General features: G+C 36.1%; 1 protein-coding gene and 1 pseudogene across 1 annotated transcript; one reads left to right on the top strand and one right to left on the bottom strand.

The window, feature by feature from the left end:
- Nucleotides 1-801: 801 nt before the first annotated feature.
- LOC147475694 (putative monogalactosyldiacylglycerol synthase 3, chloroplastic) lies at nt 802-3,392 on the bottom strand (annotated as a pseudogene).
- A 12,211-nt stretch (nt 3,393-15,603) lies between these two features.
- LOC147475693 (uncharacterized) lies at nt 15,604-16,902 on the top strand. The gene has a single exon (XM_086585502.1). The coding sequence runs from the start codon at nt 15,604-15,606 to the stop codon at nt 16,900-16,902; it is 1,299 nt and encodes a 432-aa protein (XP_086441628.1).
- Nucleotides 16,903-19,969: the final 3,067 nt, after the last annotated feature.

Raw genomic sequence — 19,969 nt, 5'->3', positions numbered from 1 at the left:
CATTGTAGACTAATATTTCAAATTATTTCAAGTACAATAAGAAAATAACCTTTCAAATCTAAAGTGTTCCAAACAAATTAAAATAGTAATCTAATTGATTATGCTAATAATCCGGTCATTCAATTTGTGCAAGAATTGTCATTCCTTGTTGAGCATTCACTGCAAATAATAAACAAATGCTAAGATTCTGTGTATATACATGTATTCCTAGAGCTAGTTTCAAGTTGATTTCAGTTGTTCTTGTGGAAATAAAATGTGTAAGTTAAGGGGAAAGAAAGCAGAGTCCAAACCTAAATAGAAGGGGGGTTCAATACATGTAATTTGCGATAACATCATAAGTTTTCAATTTTCATAATAATGTGAAAGAGAGGATCTAAAATATTAAGCTAGTGAATTAAGACTAGAAATACAAATTAAATAGCGGGTTTCTTGAAAGTATATAATGAGTCACGAGAAGTAAAAAACCAATAATATTAATAATTTAAAGAATTAATTAAGAAAAATCAGAATGAACCTTTTTGCCCTCTCCAAGCTTTTTGAGGAAATTAGTGAGTGGCTTTACATATTCAGTAAGACTAGTAATGCTATTTGTATCACACGAATGAACTCTGAACCCGGCTTAAGTCTATAACATCAACTTTGAATCCTCCTTCCTCTAAATGTGTTATGGTTTTGTACCAACACCAAGCACCAAAGCCTCCTCCATGTACAAGGACAAAATGGTTGGTCTCAGTTCTTTAATCTTCATTTCTGTTTCAAAAAAAAAAAATAAAAATAAAAATAAGAGTGAGAAATTAATTGTCATAAATGCTTCACCACTGCAAAGATGTACAAAGCGTCGAGAATAGACAATAAGCTTTTATTACGACCACATATAACCACGACTTGGCCAATTGGGCCCATCGATTCATCGAATAGTGCATCTCCTAGAGCCTTGGCAGTTTTCTTAACAGGACCCATCCCTTCACCGCCTCCCATTAGCGAACTGCGGGAAGTTTTGGATCCATCTCTAGTTAGTCTCTTAACCGATCCCCGTTCGATAAAATTGGGTTGGAATACATTGCTGTTGTTAGTTATAAGAAACCAGGTTATATACTAATACATTCTTGTCAAAACCAACCTTCGAGATTATTGCAACAAAAGAAGGCCCGATGGGCAAGCCAAATACTTTCGAATCTGAGAAGACTCTAGGCCATCTAATAAAGCCCTCTTGGCTGCCTCCTCCGAGGGGCAATAGCATCTCGTCACACCAGTGTTGAACCTGGATAGAAATGTTTCTTTATTGACCGACTCCACCAGCAAAAAAATAAAGGGGACGGTAAAAAATGAAACTTGAAATTAATATAACCAACCATGTGCGGTGGCGGTATTAAGGTGCAGTAATGACCAGTAACAAAGACTGTTTCTTCAAGGCCACCGCCACTTGAGCACCCACAAAGGAATATGTTGCATGAGAGGATGAACACTAATGATAATGTATGGCTTGTACTCCATCGGGACCGGCCTCCAACTCTCTTCATTGCACAATAACAAAATGTTAAAATGAGAAAAAAGAGCATACTTGAAAACACAATTAAGATTCAAATAGATTGACGTTAAACTTGCGCAGTCTTTCTAACAACTAAAGCAAGGTCAATAATCAAAGTGTGAGGCGAACCTTTACTGATTCGGATGGTTGAGTGAACTGGTACCCAACAAGATATTCAAGGTTCTCACCGCCCGGGGATCAAAAGCGGTTAAATTTGTGGCACTATCTCGCTTCTTAGAGAAGGTTAATTTCTTTAACGACGGTCATAATAGAACTAGGACCAGGAGTGATATCTATCACCTTGCCACGCTCACTCAAATTTGGCTCAAAAGTTGACCAAAGGGATCCCGGTCGCCTGATGTATCAAAAGATCATACTTCCTACCGGAAAAGGACTTTTCGAACAACTCCATCGAGTCTTATAGTCAAGAATCTCATTTGCCCCTAAACTCTTGACTAAATCGATATTCCTTGCCCCACAAGTAGTCAGAACATCGTATTTCCAAGTTTTGCCAACCGGGCGGATAATGACCCACTCCACCCGAGAGGCCGGTAATAAGAATGTTTGTTGTTTTGCCACTCCCATCAAGCTTGATACCCGCAGATTTAGTGAGAGCACGAGTGCCGTTAGACCCGAGAACAGGTAATCCGGCACCTTCCGGTCCGATACTTCGGAGGCCTCTTAACTGCCAAGCTTCCACGGGCTCTGATGAATTCCATGACCCCCACCTCCACTCTCATCATCCAAATTTAAAACAAACAAGTGTGGCGGGGATAAAACTTATTATCAAGATTTAATTTGATACAACTCAAATCATCTTCAAATATAGTATGTCTCAATTACCCCGTTCATGATAATTTTATTTAACATTTCATTCAGATTCATGGAACTATATCAAATCAAAAGACAAACCATTTAACAAAGAGATTCAATCAATCAAAACAATGCCATAAAATTTGCTTCTACAAGAGAAAGTATCCGATGCATAACATAGTAAGGTAAGTAAAATGATTTTAATGGACAAGCTATGAGTGACAAAATCAAAACTTAATGAGAAAGCTTTATTCTAATACAACTCAAAGTCATTGGTATGTTCCAGTTCAGAACTTGAAGAGGGATACCGTATATACCCAAACAAAAAGAGAAATCTTTTAAGAAAGAGATCCAATAAATCAAACTATAGCCATAAATTTGAATATACAAGAGAAGAGACCGACAAAATCAAACTAAGGTAAGTAAAAGGGTAAAAAAAGGTTAATACTTGTTGGTTATACCCTACAATCTTGAAATGTCAAAATATCAATTATCTGTTGTACCAACATTTTTAGAGGAAAGTAAAACAAACTCTGATAATATTGTGTATTGTCTCAAGTCTTATATTGCCAGCTTAAACTCTTATCGCCTAAACTCTTATCATACTTTGACCGGGATCGCACTTATTCAGAAGACTCCATGAACAGCCAAGACCAAAGTCAAAGACTACAATTATTCACTAATACCTCGGGGGAGGGTGAATACACATTCTCTGACCGATCACATAGTTATACACCAAACTTCATATGCTCATACCACCATTAATTACGTGGCAAAAGAGGAGAAATTGTCATATAATTACCGAAATCGAAACTTAACCATCTTTCATGTCAATCCATTTAAAGACAATATGAAGTTGTAGAATTTTGCATCAATGAGAAGAGGACATACTTAGCGTAAAAGGCACTAGTGCAAAGAAGATAGGCACAATGAATCCAACGAGGTGAAGTGCTATGAAATGCAACCTTCCAAAGTGAACATGTTTCACCATGAACTTGTATTGGCTCTCCATGTCATTCAATGGCTAGCCAGTGTACTCTTTCCATACATCTTTCACAAATATCATCTGCATGCAAGCAAAACAAAACAAGAATTATAAAAACTGACCTGGAGCTTGAAAGAACAAAAAACAAAACGCGGGAATTAAAAAATTAGAAAAGAATGATCTTTTTTCGGGATAAAAAGAGCAAAATCAAAAATTCAAACCCAAAACGAACAACGGATCAACCCTAATGCAATTTGAATGATTTTAATTTCAGAGAACAAAACCTTGAGAAAAAAAAATCGAGAACAAAAACCCCAATAAATTGAATGGGATTTGATATTGAACATAAAATTACTAATTACCTCGAACCTCGAAAGTCTCGATCCAAGATGATTAAGGATGGTCGCAACCCATAGCGATGCAAGTAGATTAAGGAAGAGAGGGAGATGTATCTCAAACAAATTTAGAGAACTTTGTTGGTCCTTATCGATTCAAGGCCGGGAAATTCTTAGCAAAGGTTGCCCAATCTCAAATTCCTAAAGTTTTTTTTTTTTTTTTTAATAATTTTTCTTAAGAGAAAAGTGGCTACTATTGCATGATGACTACTTTATCCACGGTAGGGCTATTTTTGCAAAACATTTGCCACCTTTTTCTTAGAAACAGATAGGTTATATGAATATCAAAAATCGAAATTAGTCGATATTGGTAGTACCGTGGTATAAGACAATTATATCCCACCGCTTTACGAGACCCGATTAATTATTTGGCTTGTACCAAAATTAGAAAAAACCATATGTACCGTGGGTAAGTGACTACTAGCCACCCTTATTAGAGAAACAGTGGTATATGCCATTTGACCAACCGTGGCTAATGTGTATTTCTGTAGTAGTAACAAATAAAAGTAGTATACGAAATGGGTAGAAATTTTACCTCAAGAGAAACAGAATCGAACTCCACTACTACGAATCAAACTCCACTACTGCACCAACAATGAACAGGTTATTTGAATTATTCATACTAATAAATGCTCGACTTTCTTACTCAAAATACTAGAAAAATTGATATTTGCTATAAAAAAAACACGGCGTACCTAGTGCGCAACAAGCAAAAGTGGGAGAAGAACAAACCACTGAGAAAACACGACGTACCTAGAGCGCAACAACTAAGTTTTCAGTTGTGCTTATGCTGCAAAATAGAAAAACAAGCAACCACTGAGAACATACTTGTATTGCTAAAGTTTTTTAAATTGTTGTCTGACAATTGCTTTAAGGCTTCAGTAAAACTTTCATCTCAATTACTATAATATGTTCACATCTACCCCTTTGGATGTAGGTTGGTACATATCAGTTAATGGATGAGTTTGCTCAACCCTCAAAGACAAGGACCAAAGATGGCTACAATCCTCTTCTAGATGACTTCAAGAATACAAAATATCTTATGATGTACATAACTCAAATATAAAACCACTACTTAACATCACATTCTAAAAAAAAATTGGCAGAGTTTCCTTTGTATTTTCAACATTTCATAAATTTAAAACCTGTCATAACCTGAAAATCAAATAATATACTTCCATAACATATATTAAAACCTCAGACCTCGTAAACCTAAGTACCCAATTACTCAAATATATATTGATTCGTAGAACCAGCTACTTAACCATCTTGACCAATGCCAGTTAAGTCAAGTAACCAATCCTCAAATCAAAAGAATACTATAAATTATATACAAGAATTAAAATGAAAACAGCATATTATACATCATTTCCACTTATATCATTGTTATGCACCTTTATTAGTTCAAACCAGAGATACCACAATTCGCATATATATACACCACACCTTCACACTACTCACATGTAGAACTAAAAGTCCAAACCTCAACCCATCTAGAAGTTCTTGAGAAATTATTCATTTCCTCATGGAAAAATTTCTTATGAAAATTTACCCAAGAAAACGTATTGTTGTTGGGTTCAATCGCCGGAAAGATATTTAATTCATAGAAAATAAAAAGAATCTTACTCATTAAAATCACGTTGAGCATATTGTTGACTCATTCAATTTAAGTCGATCTCAGATTTTCCCTATATAATTTACTTTGAACTTTTTACATGTGTTGCTCTTTCTTTCATGAAGACATAAGACTAGCAACTAGTGCCCGTATAACCATTAAGACCATTGAAGTGAGAGCAAGTCCAATGGGGGGGCTATATGGGCTGCTAAAGGCAAATATAACACCCCAAACACAAAAATGTCATTCCAATGGAGCTGCTAAAAGGGTCTTAAATCTGGAAGGAGTAAAAACCCAGCCAAAGTTAAGACCTTCGCTAGCAGCTGCCATAATAAGTTCTGGGAGACGGACGTCATAGTTTCTGCCATCTGTTGGTTATTTATGTACAGACGGTAGAAACTATGCCGTCCATATCCCATTTTAATTAAATGGACGAACGACAGAAACTCTGTCATTTGTACCTGCCAGATGCAAAAACTGACAAATCTCATTCTTCTTTGCACATACAAACTTCACTCCACTTCATTCCATTTCATTCCATTCCAATCCATTTAGTTCATACAATAGAGACAACGATCCACACATATGATTCAACTAAACAAAATTCATTCATTAAACAAATATGATTCAATTCATTCAACTAAACAAAATTCATAGAAGTAAATCAAAACACACATAAAAACAAATTCTAAACTAATTTCTGCTCGAACCCTCGCCAGCTTGCCTCTTCTTTGATTTACTTTCTCGTCATGATTCTCGCAATGTCAGTTCTAGCACCTGCGCTTCTAACTCCACAACTCTATCATGTGTCTTTTTCTTCTCTTCTCGCTCGGCCACCAAATAATGATAGTATTCGTCGGTTGTAGTCATAAACGAATCACGCATCCCATGCACCATTAGCTGCGACTTGGCATATCGCGCTCTAAGTGTAGCCTACAAAAAAATCAATAACTTTAAGAAAAATCATCACTATAAACCAAATATAATTTAAGTTTCAAAATATATACCAAATACTAACCTAATATAGAGTGTCAAAATCTGGGACAAGGTTCGGAAGATAACTTTGATCAACATGAGATATAGGTATGGCGACTTGCATTCCCTGAGATGTATAGGTATAGATTTAGAAGGAGCTGGAACAAAAGACTCGTAAGGACCTTGAGATGAAGAGTAAGGCTTAGCAGGGTGTGTGATACGCAAATCACTTCTAATAGCCTTAAGTCCCACAAAGTCCATGTTAGCAGGCAATAAGACCCCTTGAGACGCGATCCCAGTAACTATCATAGTCACCATTCACATCTAAATATAGAAAAGCTTGTGGCCACAAGTCTTCATGCATTCTAAGATAGGACCTCCACTGATTGGCTCTTCCCAATGAGCACATATTCTCCGGAGGAGGGTGTGGGATGAAAGGTATCCCAACGATTTGGTGCCACACCTATCGCCCATGTACCACACGATGATACCTCCAAACTCAAAGATGATTCGGCGCATTGTAAGATTATACGAATGACGTACTCGGTGAATCGCCTCACATAACCAAACATCATCCATAGTATCTCCCTCCACATCATCAACATTTAATTCCATATATCGAGTATGAAACTATGGTGTCCACTGTATCGCCAATGCCGACCTAGTCTAGAGTTGGTTATGATCTAAGTGAATGTTGTGGTGTCCTTGACCAGTTCGATGATCTTTAAAGTCATTCATCCATGCTCTAATCCGTGGGACGATATCACGGTCCATGTTCAGTCTCAGAAGAGGAGCCATGGTAGGTACATACTCATGCCACCAATACTATCATAAAAACAAATATCAAAATCAAACTTGTGCGAAATTTAAAAATTATAATACTATCATAAAGTTATAATACTAAAAATTTAAAACTTACTTGTAAAATAGGGGTGAAGCCACCACATTAACCATTCGCAACATTAGCTGTGACTCGGCACGCTTGATCCAACGCGTAAATCAAAGCTCCAAACATAGTACCACCCCAATCATACTGATGCATGTAATCTAACCAAACCAAACACTCTATCCAACCTAATCTCAGTGAACTATCACCTGTGGGGAAGAAACACTGCGTGATTAAGTAAAAATAGATTGCTCTCAAATATCTCTCCGGATCTATACCCATCGAGGCACCAACCTTTGTCACTCTCTTTCATCTTCTCCATGAACTCATTCACAAAAAAGGATGGTTTGATACCCCCCTTTAGCCCAATGCTCCGGCCTTATATTCGGCCATTTTTGTTGTACATAATCAAAAGTCACGAACCGACCTTCTCCAAACGTAACAGCCTTTCCCCTTCCTACGCTCATTCCCGTGAGTATAATAACATCCATTGAAATGATGCCTATCTCGCCTTGTGTAAAGTGGAAAGTGTGAGTTGTGTCCCACCACTGCTCAATCAAAGCGTATATCAAACCACGGTCGGCGTTTTGATAACCACATCGAAACAATGACCCAAACGGAGATTGTAAAATTTTATTTCTTATGCATTCAAAACAATCTCCTTTGACAACCATTATCTTCCACCAATTGTTCACGGATGCCCAACAACACCACAATTTCATCTCCCCCCCCCCCCCCACCTCCCTAAACATTTATTCATTAAAATTAAAGAAAATGTACATTATGATGTTAAAGAAATCAAATTTAATGATCAAATGCTTACCATATTTACACGATGAGAGATGTGAGTTTCCGGGTTTCTAACTAATGTAGCATGTGTTACTGGATCGACTTGGTCCGGAAGTTCAATTACTGGAGGGTTTTGCAAATTATAGACTTCATCGACATTTTCATCCTCATCGACGTTTAGCGCTGACGTCGACTTTTGTGTCAATCTACTAACTGATTTTCGACTGAAAAATCGTTTACCCTTGTTACTCATTTTACGTGGCACCTGCAATTCAATCAACAATATCCTCTTTGTAACTTCAATTTAAACAAAATGCATAATTTCAAAATAACATTCATTAATTCCAACATTCTAATTCAATCACAATTCAATTTAATTCAATCACAATTCAATTCAATTCAATTTTAAAATCAACATTCAATTCAATTCTAAAATTGAATTTGCAATTCTAATTCAATTCAATTCAATTCAATTCAATTCTAAAATTAACATTCAATTCAATTTTAAAATTGATTCAATTCAATTCAATCATAATTAACATTTCTAAAATTAAATTTCAATAGAAGAGAGTGAAACTTATGAGTATTGAGCAGAAGCAGGAGTGAATTGAGGAATGAAGGAGTGAATTGTTTTTGTTTTTGGTTTTTGAGAGTGATGAGAGAAGAGGAGTGAGGGATTGAGGAATTGAAGGAGTGAATTGAGAAGAGATTAGTGCGTTATAACGTCTGGAGTGTACAAGCGGCAGAGTTTATACCGTTTGTTGCAATTTAATGTACAGACGCCGTCCGTATCCCGAACTTAACAGCTGCTAAAAGTCCCCATTGGACTAGTCTTTCGAATTTGGGCTGCCAAATTTGGCTGGGGCTGCTAAAGGGCCTATGTGACACCTTTTAGTAGCCCATTATAGCTGCTCCCCATTGGACTTGCTCTGACTAATTCCTGGAAGTAGGGGGGGTGATGACACAAAGGATGTCCGGATAGAAAGACTACACGTCCACTTGCTTGATCACTACGTCATATCCTAAGAAAGAATTTAGGTCTTTTTTGGTCGATATAGCTAAATAAACGTTAAAAACCCAAAAAGATAGTTTTCCTCGAGTTACCCCTCTTGAGCATTCATTTTTTTCTAAAAGCCTTTTTTTTTATTCACAAAAAATTCCTAACCAGTTACAATACACAATAAAAAGCTTACTCAGCTGACAAGTTGAGAACTGGATGGATATCAGAAAAAGAAATAGAAAACCTTGTACAAAAACTGAATAATTATTTGCTTCAAAAGAAAGAGAATGAAAGAAAAGAAAGACCCATCCAAAAATCAAAACTCCAAAAAATCAAAGGAGTCAAAAAAAAAATTGAATCTCCCAAAAGTTCAAAATCAAAAGGAGACGATATCAAAAAAAAAAAAAACAAAAAAAGCAAGATTAGAACTCCCAAAAATTCAAAATCATATGGAGTCACAAAGCCAAAGGGCTAAAAGAATGTATCACAATTTGGAAGCAAAAGAACAAAACGAGGTTCTTCTTTGGTTACATGAATCTTGAAGACCCAGTTTCTCAACTTATCAGATTTTGTTTTTCCCTTCTTTTTTCTTTCTAAACCATCACCCTAACCCCGTAACTCCTAATAAAATACCTCTAGCTTGATTAGGAATAAGATTGTGTGATAGTAAGTGGCAAGCGTGATCAAAAAACCCAGGTTTCTTTAGACGTCATTTGAGTATAAGAGGAATATAAGTGCCCACTGCACTTGAGAGAACAAACTTTGAGTGAATTTATCAAAGATTTGTGATTGCAACACACCCGTGTGAGAACCCACCTTAAGGACGCTCTCCAAAAGTCTCGGAAACAACTCTGTTTTTGCATTTCATTGCTCATGTTTTGCACATTTATCTTTAGATGATTAAATTACTGTACATATGTTATTCTAAGTTCAAAGGAGCTTGTCCGTATTCTCAGCTAATGAGATGTATGAACTTCTGAGAATAAATAAGGGAATAAGACCTTTGTACTAAATAAAAGAAGTTTGTGAGTACCTTCACTGGAAAACTCTCACGAGGCTTAAAGCTCATCTACTAGGGATTTTCTAGTGGTTTAAGGCCTTGTTGCATATGGTGGTCTGTCGCATCGCTGCAAAAACGAGATTAGTATAACTTATAATAAATCACTCATTTGTGATCTTAGTTTTTTCTCTCATCCTTGCTTGAGGACAAACAAGATGCTATTTAGGGGTGGTGATCAGCTCCCAAATGTGCATTTTATTATCCTTATATTACTACATTACAGCCCATCTTACGTTTAACGAAAAGACAATAACTCATAGCTTTTATTGTCTTTTTCAGGATATGGAGAATTTTATACCACATATCATAAAAGTTGCGTCTTAGCACAAAAAATAGTCTTAATCACACTTATTATGAAGACCAGAAGCTGCTATGGAAAAGTGTTAAAAAAGTCAAAATCAATGATCAAAGTCAAAGGTCAAGGTCAAAGCCCTCAACTCAGAAAACCAAAGATGGAGGTCCGCCCTTATCTCAAAATATGACATTCTACAAAACCTACCTTGGTCAAGAAGAAATCAAAAAGAAAAGCAAAAGTAAAGTGTGAGGTGTCTCAAAAGTGATGGAGGCGGGCAAATCAGTAAAAGGAAAAAGTAAGGGTATATAATCTAAAAGCTAGGGAGAGAAAAAACATTCATTGCTTTAGGGTCCAAACCATTTGGTTTGTTTTAATTTTCTTGTCTAGTTTTCAATTCAAGTCATTTACTTTATTGTTCTTCATTTTCTTTTATTTAAATCTTATTATTTTACTTTGTTTGTTTTAATCAATCTATCTTATCTTATCTTGTTGTTCTTATTTCAATTTTCAATCAATACTTCTTTCAATATTTTCATGTCATTTCCATGCCAAACAACTTGAGTTTTCATGTTTTCATTAGTTTAAAATCAATCAAATCTATACCAAGAGTCTACCTTTCTTCTTCTTAACTCACACACTCAAACTCCAAATAATTTAGGATGAACCTCACTTCTTACAATACTTTTTGAAGTTACCACCACTAATCTAAAACATCAGTTAACAACTTCTTTATTCGTAGAATAGGTTTGTAACAGAATGGGTGTAGCTTGACCTATTCGATTGATTTAACAAGTGTTTTTACTAAATCATTCAAGCCATAGAGACAGAGACATGCATACTGATTCGGCTAGGTTAAACATGTTATTCTGCACATAGATATTATTTTCGGATAGAATCACAAAACTCAATTCAGATTGAAACAGTAAAACTTCCTATAGAACTTGTGTCATTTAGTCAGGTCTAGCTAATAAATGTCATTTGAATGGGAAAAATAAACCACTCACCAAGCAAAGTCATCACTGTCCTCGAATTTGGAAAAGGAAAGAAAAAAATAAAGAAAAAGAGAAAGATATTAATCAAGTTGGAGAACACAACTGAGGTAATTAAAAAAGCAATCTAACGTGAATGCTAACCTCTTAGAACGTTTGTGCCTTGAGTTTCTACTACCTTGGACAGTGAAACCCGATTCGTGAGCACTTTTGATAGAGTTTGAGTTTGAGTTTGAGAGGTGTGCGAGAGTGGAAAAGAAGGAACTTTTCTAGCCATCAAAATTTGTGAACTAGCAAGCTCGCGTGAGAGAGGGTAAGAGTAGCATTTTTAGAGTTTGTTCGTTGGTTTGCAATAATTCTCCATTTTCTTTCCAATCGAATTGCCACCAACAACACCAATTATCTCCGAAAATATCGTGATTATAACAAAAACTTGTTATATCATTGAAATATCACGATATATCCACAAATATCATCGATACTTACACTAGTATTTATCCAAATTAATATTGCAATATTTATATACCCATTTCTGATTTTTCGATATTTATCGTGATATATTCTGATATTTTGTGCTATGGTATCAACCACACTGTAGTAGGCAAATATCGTACTTATAAACATGTTCGTTTTGATATTTTAAAACTCGAGATATTGGCATAAAGGCCAATATCTCGGTAAATCTCGTGGGTGTTCAAATTATGTTGCAGGTAGAAAGCGGGAAACAAGAAAGAAAAGCAAGGGACACGTGTCAAAGATTGACTGGATCCAGGCCAAATGAGGACACTATATAAAGACTAGATTACTAGAAGAGCATTAGAAAGGGATTCATGTTTTTCATTCAATCCAGATTCTAAAAAACTATAAAAACATGAGAGAGAAACAAAGAGAAAGAGAAATTGTAAACATTTATTGCCAATCAATTAAACTTTGATTCAATTCATCTTCTTCATTCACTCTTCTCATTCATTCTGATTCATTAGTAAGATTGTGTGATCTTAGAATACTTAAAAAAAGTGTTCTTAGACATCACATTGGCGCCGTCTGTGCATCGAGGACAAGAAAAACTTGGTTTTTTTTTTTTTTTCAATCAAGAATCCGAAGTGTTTCTTTGAATTTGAGTGAAAGAAGTGTGAAAAAGGAGTGAGAAGTGGATTATAATGGCTCCCAGGAAGAAAGTGAATAGCAAGCGAATAGATAACGATAATCAATCACATACAAGGAATACAAGAACTTCTATAAGTCGGAGGTTACAGGAAGAAAAGATTGAGGGTGAAGTTTCACTTCAAGAAGTATTGAAAAGATTGAAAGAGGTGGAAAGGCTGAATGTTGTTTTACTTAAAGAGAACCAAGAGATGTAGAAGGGAGGTCTAAGTAATGCAGTAAGAGATCTTCATGAGGAAGACGAGGAGGAATGTAGTTCGAAGTTAGGTAGTCATTATACTGGAAAAGAATCAACAAGAAAGGAAAGAGTTGCCGAAGTATCTCTAATATCGGAAATTTCGATACTACAACCTATCACAAAGGAGATGATCCAAGAAATGATGATAAAGCAACTGGGAAATCAAGGGCTCGAGAAGACTTCAGCATCAATAAGAAAGTTAGCGGATGATGTGAGTAGAAATCTGATACATCAAAGTATTGAGTTGATGCCTGTTCCGCCGAAGTTTAAGTTACCCAAGTTCATACAATATGATGGATCATCGGATCCGATGGACCATCTTTTCGCATATCGGCATCAGTTTTTGATATATAAGGGAACTGCATTTTTGGATTCATTGTTATGCAAATCTTTTTCTTCAAGTTTAAAGGGAAAGGCGTTGAAGTGGTTCTGTTCTTTACAAGAGGGTTCAATATCAAGTTATAGGGAGATTGAAGAAAAATTTCTGACCAAATATGGCCATCAGCGAGTAAAATTGAAGCAGGTATCGGTTTTGTTCCAACTAAAACAAGGAAAGAAGGAATCTCTTAAAGGATTCTTGTCACGATTCAAGGCAGAGGCGCAGCTAGTAGAACATTTGGATGAATCTAAAATGACGGTAGTAATGGCCTTTCAGACAGGGCTCATTCCTGCGTCCGATATGCACAAGCATATACTTCGAAAGGAGATTAAAACTCTTAGAGAGTTATATGATAAAGCCGAGAAAGATGTGCAAGTTGAAGAAGGTATTTTATCAGCTTTAATTCAACTTGTGTTGCAAGTATCTGAGGCAAGCAATTCAGCGAAAGAAGAGACCCATTATAAATCCGAAAAGCGAAAAGAGAATGATTCTTACTCAAAAGCTGACGGTCAATCTTCACAAAAGAAGAAGTTCGAAAGGTCATTAAGAGAAGAGTTGGACCCATCCAATTATATCGCTATTAATACTACATTAGAAGACATTTTGAGAAGGGTAGGGAAAGAGCTTTACTTCCAACATCCGACTCATAAACCTCGGGAGATAGAAGATAAACCTTTCTATAATTTTCATAAGGTGAAGAATCATGAGACAAACAAATGTCTTCAATTGCTTAGGGAAATGGATTGATTAATGAGAGAAGGAAAGCTCAGGGAGTTTAGAGCTGATGCCAGACTAGAGGTGGCGGCGGTGATGAATGATAAGCCTCCAAGGGTGATTAACATGATATATAAGGGAGTTATTCCACAGAAGAAGATCATAAGGGACAAAATTCGAAAGATATCGACGGTCAAAGAAGTTCTGGAAGTCAATGTGGAACCAATCCCAATAGACCCTGCTCTCATATCGGCAAGTATACCTGGAGCTATTATGTTTGTACCCGATGATCTATCGAAGGTAATGTTACCTCATGACAATGCTTTGCTAATCACTTTAAGGATATCAGGGTATGATGTCCAAAAGATATTGGTCGATTGTGGCAGTTCAGTAAATATTTTATTTTGGAAAGTATATACCGGTATCGAATTCGATGAATCCCATTTAAAAGAACCACAATTTAATTTGTATGGTTTTAATGGAACCTCAACAAGACCAGCGGGCGAAATCAAATTGCCAGTAAGGGCAGGCCCACAGACCATTATGACTAAATTCTTAGTCATAAAGCATCATTCATATCACAATGCTATTTTGGGAAAGAAATGGATACATGCTATGAGAGTAGTTCCGAGCACTTTTTATCAAGTTATCATATTTCCGACAGCATATGGGCCATATGAGATAAGAGGAGACCAGTCAGAATCCGAGAAGTGCAATTTTGTTACTGTGAAGGGTATGATGAAAGAAAAGCAAGTAGAAACTGGGGGCATCTCGAAAGTCGCCAGATAGCAATTAATGGAAAATTCAGTTCCAAAGTCCGATAGTAAAAGTCGTCAGGAGGAGGTTCAGTTTACATCAAAAGCGAAAATAGATTCTGAGATAATCCTAAGTAAGACAATGGAAGAAGTGTTGAAGATCAATATTGGACAAAACAATGAAAGTTGTTTCACTTTTATTGGAACAGAGTTGAGTTCAAAAATCAAGAGTGATTTAATTGAGTTTCTAAAGGAGAATAAAGATGTATTTGCTTGGTCGATGGCTGATCTTCTTGGTATTAACCCTCAGATATGTTCCCATAAATTGAATATGCGAGAAGGAGCAATCCCAGTTCATCAGCATCATAGAAGGGTTAGGCCGATGTACACGCAAGCAGTACAAAATGAAATTCAGAAAATGCTGGAATATGGAATGTGGAATCATTCAAGAGATCGATAATTCAGAATGAGTTGCAAACATTGTGGTTGTTCCGAAAAAGAATGGCAAGGTTCATATATGTGTGGATTTTACAGATGTTAATAAGCAATGCCCGAAGGATTACTATCTGATGCCTAGAATTGATGAACTGGTGGATAGGACAGCTGGATTCGAATTGTTGAGTTTTTGCGATGGTCATTCCGGGTATTTTCAGATTGTTATGTCAATATTAGATCAATTGAAAACAACATTCATGGTTGAAGGGGGTACTTTATTGTTTCATTAAAATGCCATTCGGATTGAAGAATGCTGGGGCGACATATCAGCGGTTGGTCGAAAAGATGTTTAAACATCTGATTAAACATATTGTGGAAGTATATATAGATGATATGGTCATCAAATCAAAGAAGGCGTCTAACCATGTTCAAGATTTGAATACGGTGTTCCAGATATTCTAACAGTTTAATATGAAGCTTAACCCTGAGAAATGTACTTTTGGGGTAAGTTCAGAAAAATTCCTCGGATAGATTGTCACAAAACGAGGAATTGATGTTAACCCAGATCAGATTCGAGCTATCCAGCAGATGCCTTCACCCAGCACAAGGAAGCAGATTCAAAAGCTTACAGGCAGAATTGCAGCGTTGAATAGGTTTATATCTCGAACTTCTGATAGATGTAAACCTTTATTCAAACTGTTGAAGAAGAATATAAAATTTGTATGGGATGACAAATGCGAACTCGCATTCACCGAGTTAAAAAAGTATCTGCAAGAAGTTCCAACTTTGATAAAACCAGAAGAAGGTGATACGTTGTTCTTATACCTTGCAATCTCGGATTTTGCTATAAGCTCAGTACTAGTCAAAGTGGAAGATGGAGTTGAGAGGCCTGTGTATTTTCAATCTAAAACAATGCTTGAAGTTGAAACTCGATACTCAATGTTAGAAAAGTATGCATTAGCTCTCTTATATTCTACTCAAAGGTTAAATCCTTATTTTCAGTCCCATTCAGTAGTAATAATGACAAATATTCCTTTGAAGCAAACTTTAGCTAAGACAGCTAAGTCGGGGAGGATGGCGAAGTGGTCGGTTCTTATTGATGAGTTTGGGATTGAATATAAAAATAGAATATCGGAGAAAAGCCAAGTTTTGGCTGACTTCTTAGCAGATTTTCCTACTGAAGATGAAGAATGGAAAGCTGAAGAAGAGAATCTTTTATTGGTACAAGAGAGTGATAATGCAATGGATGAGGATGATCCTTGGGTAGGAACAAAGGGATGGAGACTTTTTGTAGATGGGTCATCAGGGCAAAAGGGATGTGGGATCGACGCTGTGCTGGTAACTCCAGAAAACCAAAGAATCGAAACAGCAATTACATTAGGTTTTCACGCTTCTAATAATGAAGCTGAGTATGAGGCTCTAATAACAGGTTTGGAGATGGCTAAATCGTTGAATGTCAAAGACTTATCAGTTATCAGTGATTCGCAGTTGGTGGTAAGCCAGATCAATGAAGGATATGCAGCAAAATGTGATAACATGATAGATTATCTAAATTTGGTGAGGATGAAGTTCAAGGATTTCAAGAATATTGTTTTCAAAGATCTCGATAGGGGTGAGAACCGACATCTTTTATTGGGTGCATTGACATATGTGGGCTGCGATGCTCAAAATGAGGAAGGGCGATTGTTGCATATAGGGGTTCAAAGAAATTCGAGTATTAATATAAGACACCACAGAGATAATGGAAATAGATACAATTTGGGGAAAAAAGCCATGGATGAGCAATTATGTGCTATTTCTATCATAAGGAATGTTGCCGCCAGAGATAAGAATGAGGCTAGAAGGATAAAAGGAGGAGCTGAAAGATATCTATCTATTAATAGATGATCGCTATATCGAAAAAATCTAGGGGACCACATTTAAAATGTGTATCGCGTAAGATTCTCAAAAATTATTGCAGAAAAATGCATGAAGGAGAATGTGGCAATCATTCGGGAAAGATCGTTAACTAAGATTGCAAGGCGGGGGTATTTTTGGCCACAAATGAGGCGAGATTGTTTGTGATATGCAAAAAAGTGTAGTCAGTGTCAGAAACATGGACATGCCATTCATGTAGTAGAGCAGTTACATTGTGTTTCGAACCCATGGTCGTTCGCGTTATGGGGGATGGACATTGTAGGGCCTCTCGTACCTGGAAGTGGAAAGAAGAGATTCATCTTAGCAGTAATTGACTATTTCACTAAGTGGGTAGAAGCGATAGCTTTATAGCATGTTAAGGAGCAGGACATTATTGGGTTTTTGTTTGAAAGGGTAGTTTGCCTATATGGGTTGCCGCATGCTATTATATCGGATAATGGACCTCAATTCATTGGGGGAAAAGTGAAAGATTTTTTGGAATCATATAAGATCAAGCACTTTACATCAGCACTTTATTATGCTCAAGGGAATGGGCAGGCAGAAGCAACGAATAAGACCATTATGGACAACATAAAAAAGAAGCTGGAAGATAAGAAAAGCTTGTGGGTTGATGAGTTAAATAGTGTGTTGTGGGCATACAGAACAACCCCCTAAGAGTAGCAAAAGGGAGAATCACCATTTACGTTAGCTTATGGGATGGAAGCTGTAACTCCAGCCGAGATGGTAGTGTCGACATCAAGGACAATGCTTGTAGAAAAAGGATTGAATGATCAGGGGATGCAGGCAGAGATCTTAAATTTAGAAGACAGAAGGGAGCAAGCAAGAATGAGGCTTGATTCTTATCATAGGCAACTCAGAAAAGCATTTAATAAGAAAGTAAAAGAAAGAAGTTTCCTGGAAGGTGACCTAGTGTTGAAAGAGGTTACACAGACGACAAAAGGAAAAGGAGTTGGGAAGTTATCGGCGAATTGGGAAGGTCCATACATTGTCCACAAAGTGGGAGTAAATGGAGCATATTATCTAAAGAAAGCTGATGGGGAAATGTTAGCAAAACCTCAGAATGTCAGTAATCTGAAGGTATTCTATCAATAATGTAAAGGTATTTCTATCAAATTTCATGAGCAATTAAGATGTGTAGCATGAATTTTCAATTCAACATAAAGGGATTCAAGTTTCAAATTTCATTTTTTTTATATATATAAATATATATGGTGTTAGCATGTGGTAAAAATCCGGATATCGATAGAAATATTGATATCGGGCATATTGTCAAAAATTCCTGATATTGGTAGCAATATTTATGTCAGGCATATTGTCAAAAAGTCCTGATATCAGAAACAGAGGCAGATATCAGGCATAAAAAGTCAAGATATTGGTAGCAATATTGATATCAGGCATATTGTCAAAAAGTCCTAATATCATAAACAGAGGCAGATGTCAAGCATAAAAAGTCCGGATATTGACAAAAATGTTAATATAAGGCATATTGTCAAAAAGTCCTGATATCAGAAACAGAGGCAGATATCAGGCATGAGAAGTCCTGATGTCAATAGAAATATTAACATTAGGCGTAAGAAGTCCTAATATCAACAGACGTGTTGGTATCAGGCATATTGTCAAAAGTCCTAATATTGACATAAATGTTGATATTATGCATAAGAAGTCCTAGTATCGGCAGACGTGTTGATATCGGGCATATTGTCAAAAAGACCTGATATCAAAAATAGTGGCAGATATCAGGCATAAGAAAGTCCTGGGATTGGCAGAAATGTTGATTTCAGGCGTACTGTCAAAAAGTCCTGATATCAAAAACAGGGGCAGATATCAGGCATAAAAAGATCATAGCTATCAAGCAAGATATCCGTAGAGGAGGAACCATGGAAGATCATTTGATAATAAAGGTATGTGGTAGAGCTTTGATAAAAGTAAATTGGCAGACTGGTTTAATTCTAAGTATCACCGATACTATTATTTTAGTTGAGGATATCAAAAATTGTATTTTCTTTCTGATTTAATTCTAAGTATCGCCGATACTATTATTTTAGTTGAAGATATCGAAAATTGTATTTTCTTTCTGGTTTAATTCTAAGTATTGCCGATACTATTATTTTAGTTGAGGATATCGAAAATTGTATTTTCTTTCTGATTTAATTCTAAGTATCACCGATACTATTATTTTAGTTGAGGATATCAAAAATTGTATTTTCTTTTTGGTTTAATTCTAAGTATCGCCGATACTATTATTTTAGTTGAGAATATCGAAAATTATATTTTCTTTCTGGTTTAATTCTAAGTATCGCCGATACTATTATTTTAGTTGAGGATATCAAAAATTGTATTTTCTTTCTGGTTTAATTCTAAATATCGCCGATACTATTATTTTAGTTGAGGATATCGAAAATTGTATTTTCTTTATGGTTTAATTCTAAGTATCGCCGATACTATTATTTTAGTTGAGGATATCGAAAATTGTATTTTCTTTATGAGTATTGCCGATAGAGTGCAAGTACGGGAAGATTATAAATAATGTTGAAGTATCAAAAACAAAAGATCAATGGAACTAAGAATTTAGAACAGTCAAAAACTATATAGTGTTAGCAAATTACAACTTTGGAGCAAAAAGAGGATAGTTTAAAGAGGATTGTTCAGAAGTGCATCAACATCAGATAAGGTGGCCTCAGTGGGTTGAGTAGCATCAGGTGGAAGCTGTGAGGTGGTATCAGCCACAGTAGCTGTATCTTCATCTTCATCATCCGAAAGCATATTGTTCTGCATAAGGATATTACGGGGAACAAAAGGCTTGCAGATATCCAACTTATCACCGAGGGAATTAAAAGCTGCCATGATGTTATTGAATTCAACATCGGCAGCTTCAGAGGCTTCTGCACTTCTCTGTCTTTCGGCAACAAAATCATCAATCATTTTCTTCACAAGTTCGGCATGATCAGCCTCTTTAGCCGATAATGTTTTCTCGGCTTTCTCAGATTGTTGCTTCATAGCGACTTTCTTTATTGACGAATTTCCTTACGAACCCATT

This window comes from Coptis chinensis, chromosome 9, assembly GCF_015680905.1.
Source record: "Coptis chinensis isolate HL-2020 chromosome 9, ASM1568090v1, whole genome shotgun sequence".
NCBI lineage: Eukaryota > Viridiplantae > Streptophyta > Magnoliopsida > Ranunculales > Ranunculaceae > Coptis > Coptis chinensis.
Note: the sequence above shows the minus strand (reverse complement) of the source record. Positions and strands in the feature narration are given on the sequence as shown.

Coding starts and splice junctions, on each gene's coding strand:
- LOC147475693 (XM_086585502.1), top strand. CDS start 15,604: ATGCCTTCACCCAGCACAAGGAAGCAGATTCAAAAGCTTACAGGCAGA.